Source organism: Arachis hypogaea, chromosome 6 (assembly GCF_003086295.3).
Source record: "Arachis hypogaea cultivar Tifrunner chromosome 6, arahy.Tifrunner.gnm2.J5K5, whole genome shotgun sequence".
Classification (NCBI taxonomy): Eukaryota; Viridiplantae; Streptophyta; class Magnoliopsida; order Fabales; family Fabaceae; genus Arachis; species Arachis hypogaea.
Window position 1 is genome coordinate 77,949,995 of NC_092041.1, and position 3,606 is coordinate 77,953,600.

General features: G+C 36.2%; 1 protein-coding gene across 1 annotated transcript; it reads left to right on the forward strand.

Annotated features, from left to right (window-relative positions):
- The first annotated feature begins 618 nt into the window (after nucleotides 1–618).
- LOC112696742 (protein GL2-INTERACTING REPRESSOR 1) lies at nucleotides 619–1,907 on the forward strand. The gene is made up of 2 exons (XM_025749583.3): nucleotides 619–766; nucleotides 961–1,907. Exon 2 carries the CDS (start codon nucleotides 1,018–1,020, stop codon nucleotides 1,357–1,359), a length of 342 nt encoding a protein of 113 aa, XP_025605368.1. The 5' UTR covers nucleotides 619–766; nucleotides 961–1,017; the 3' UTR covers nucleotides 1,360–1,907.
- Nucleotides 1,908–3,606: the final 1,699 nt, after the last annotated feature.

Here is a 3,606-nt window from a genome sequence, read left to right on the forward strand (position 1 = left end):
TGCATGGAAGATCATGTTCCCTTCATCAACTTGCAAAGCAAAATTAACTATTATAATTATTAATAAAACAATGATATTGATATCTCATGACAAATGTTAGTTGTCATTTAACTTCCAAATAACCACTGTCATTTACTCATTTCGTTTTCTTGACATTTAAATCTCACACGCACACTGCTGTAATACATAATTTTCCATTACTTCTATTTTATTCTGAAAAGAAAAGAAAAGAAAAGAAAATATGCTCGTATTAAATTTTGTTGGTGGGGTTGAGATTTTAATAATAATTAAGTGTTAAGCTTTTAAAGCCGTTGAGTATATTTTATTTAGTTGTTGGTAGTGCCTGAGAGAGAGTCTTAAAACACCGACTGGTTTGAGACCCTCTTCTCTTCCCTCTCTAAAAGCAATGAATGAAGAAAGGCCCTCCCCTTCTGCACTTTGTAATTGCAATATTTACTGCAAATTTCCCCTTCCTGCATACTTCTTGGGATTTTTCCTCACAATTAATACATTTCCTGTCCTCAATTTACACTCTCCTTCTACCCATTACTTCAATTCCATTCAATTCTCTCTTCCTTCCACTTCTCTCTCCTCTCTCTCTCTTTCTCTCCCTTCCTTCAATTAATTTAATTAAGCTTTTAATTTTACTACCTCATCTTCCCATTTCCCCCTTGTATAAAATGCCCTGAATATCCATTCTCAAACACACCGATCACTTTCCTGGATTCTTTCTCTTTCTTCTCCTCCACCAACCTCCTTACACTCTGTGAGTGATTCTATCTCTCTTTTCATTCTTATTATTGTTATTGATATTTTTGCTTTCAACACGGCATGTGAAGCGTGAAGCGTTGGGGTCACGGAATTCGGACTCCTTTTTCCCTCTTTTTCAATTTTTCCTTTTTGTGGTTAGTTAGTTAGTTAACATTACCTTTTTTTGTTCTGTTTTGTTTTGTTTTGCAGGGCGAAAAGAAACAGACGAGTAACCCACCGTTAACCGTAACCGTAACTGTAACAACCATGAGTCGCAGGAACGGTCCGAAGCTCGACCTGAAGCTGAACCTCTCTCCTCCAAGGGCAGACCGGAGGAGGCTGGAGTCTCCGGCACGGTCGACAACGGCGTCTCCGACGTCGCCGCCGAGCTCATGCGTTTCCTCTGAGCTCAACCAAGAAGACAGCAGCAACAACAACAACCTTCGATACTCCAACAGCCCTGAAGCAACATCAATGGTTCTCGTAGGATGCCCTCGCTGCCTCATGTACGTGATGCTCTCCGAAGATGACCCCAAGTGCCCCAAATGCAAGAGCACCGTCTTACTCGATTTCCTCCATGACAACACCACCAACGTTAGGAAGAATTAGCTAGACTTTTCTTATTATTATTTTTTTAAATTTCCTTTTTAGCTTCCCCTGTTTTTTAATTGCTCTGTTTCCGCTAGTTTTCTTTAATTTCGTAGTATTAGAACAATTATTAGATAGTACCCCGTTTTAATTTTAATGCTAGGTTTTTTTCCCCTCTAATATAACTATTTTAAGTTAATATCTGCACTTTGTATATGAGTAGTGCTACGTGCGCTCTGCTTTGCCTTCTTTCCTCTTCTACTTTGATTGATGGAATTCCAACAATTTTGTCAAAGCAGAGGGAGACAAAGAGTGGAGCGTAAATAGCACTATTCTAATTATTTATATATAAGAAAAAAAAAAGGAACTTACTCTGAAATTCAGAAGGAAAAAAATTTGCTAGCAGTATCTTGTATCTATCTGTCTATCTATCTATCTATATTCTATATGGAGGAATCCTGTGCTTGGATCAGATTTTCCTACTATTTTATCAGCAACAAAGTGCATAGGGATTTTTAGTTTTGCTTATTGGAATTTTAGGTGGAATGAATCTTACAGCTTTTCCTTGAGCTCTTTTCTCTTATTGTTATTAAATGATTGATATTACTGTTTCATCCAACAAGGTACGTATACTGTTATTATGTTAATGTTAGCCACCATAAAAGTAGTCACTAGAAAAAAAAAATTATTTGTATACATATCATAAGTTATATATTTTTTTGAACATTATGCATATTTATTACTTTTATTTTTTTATTATATTCACTTCATCTAAAAATAAAAAGTGTCTAAATGTATGGAAAGAGTAGTGTAAATAATACAAGTCATAATAACTAATGAGTAATGACCACACATGAATACATGCACCATACTTAAACTCAATTACTCGTGCACCTCATCATATGCTTGGTAGATATATCACATTTTTTCTTATAGACAAATAAGAAACAGGAATAGGAAAATAGAAATATGTCATTTTTTTTAAATTTGTCATTTTAATTGAATGAATAATTATTTTAAAAATGTGAAATTGAATATGATATAAAAATATTACTAAATAACTCTTAGTTAAGAAAAAAAGATGATTGAATGATTTTTAGTTTTATATATACCACAATAATTATATAATTAATAATAAATTCGGCATTAAAAAAGAGAGAAGTACTCCTAAAATTAAGTCAAATAACAAATACTAAGAAACAAAGTAGGTAATAATTATAATTAAATATAATAATGGCGAGTAAATTGAAAATCCATGCATTATGGTTGGCGACTATGGAGTAGATAAATGTGCAAGTTGACTTTCTTGTAGATTGCATGCTAGCGGTTTGGTCTAGTATATATATCTTATGGAGCAACGCCTATATAAATAGAAGGGCAAAAAATCATTATAAGCCAATGTGCTGTAGAATTTACGTTAATAAGCCAAATTGCAAATGGTTTTAGTAATGTCTCAGATCATATATTAATATAATTCGAACCAATATGGTTCGAACTGCATTTGGTAATAATTCGAACTAAGTCAGTTCGAATTATGAGTTGAGTCTTCTTCATAAATCGAACCAGGTTGGTTCGAATTATAGAGAGAGAAGCCGACCAAAGTAATTTAAACCAGGCTGGTTCGAATTAAACAAAACTTAATTCAAAGGAGGCCGGTTCGAATTAGTGGGAGAAAGAGCTCTATTTATATGGCTGTAAACGTGAGTTGGTCTCATTAGAGGGAGTAAGATGGCTAGTGAGGAGAGTTTTGTTGTTTTGGTTCACCACAGAGGATCCATTAAGAGGAAAACTCGTTCCGGAGTGAAGTTCACAGATAAGGATCCTCTCTGTATTGTCATTACTCCTACGACGAGCTTTGATGACCTTGTTAGATCTGTACTAATGAAGCTCGGTCTAGAAGATGCGAAGCGGGTTAAGAAATTTTTCTATCGCATTCCAATCACGGTGCTCCAGGATACCGTGAAGTATGATTGTTTCACGATTAGTAGCGATGAGGACTTGCAAGTAATGTTTCTTTGTCGGCGGCAGTTTCCGGAGGTGAGGACACCAGAGTTGTTGGCAAAGCTGGTTGATATGGTATCCAGCTCAGGGGGTTCGAACCGAAATACCACCACTTTAGCCACGGTAGCCGGTTCTAGTTCTCGGCCTGCCGTTGGTTCTTCCTCCGTCCCTGTGTACCAGCCAGTGGTCCAACCTGTCGCCTCCCCGTCTTTTGCTGTTGATCTCAACGGCAGCGTAGGCGACGAGGTAGGTTCAAGGGAAAATCTG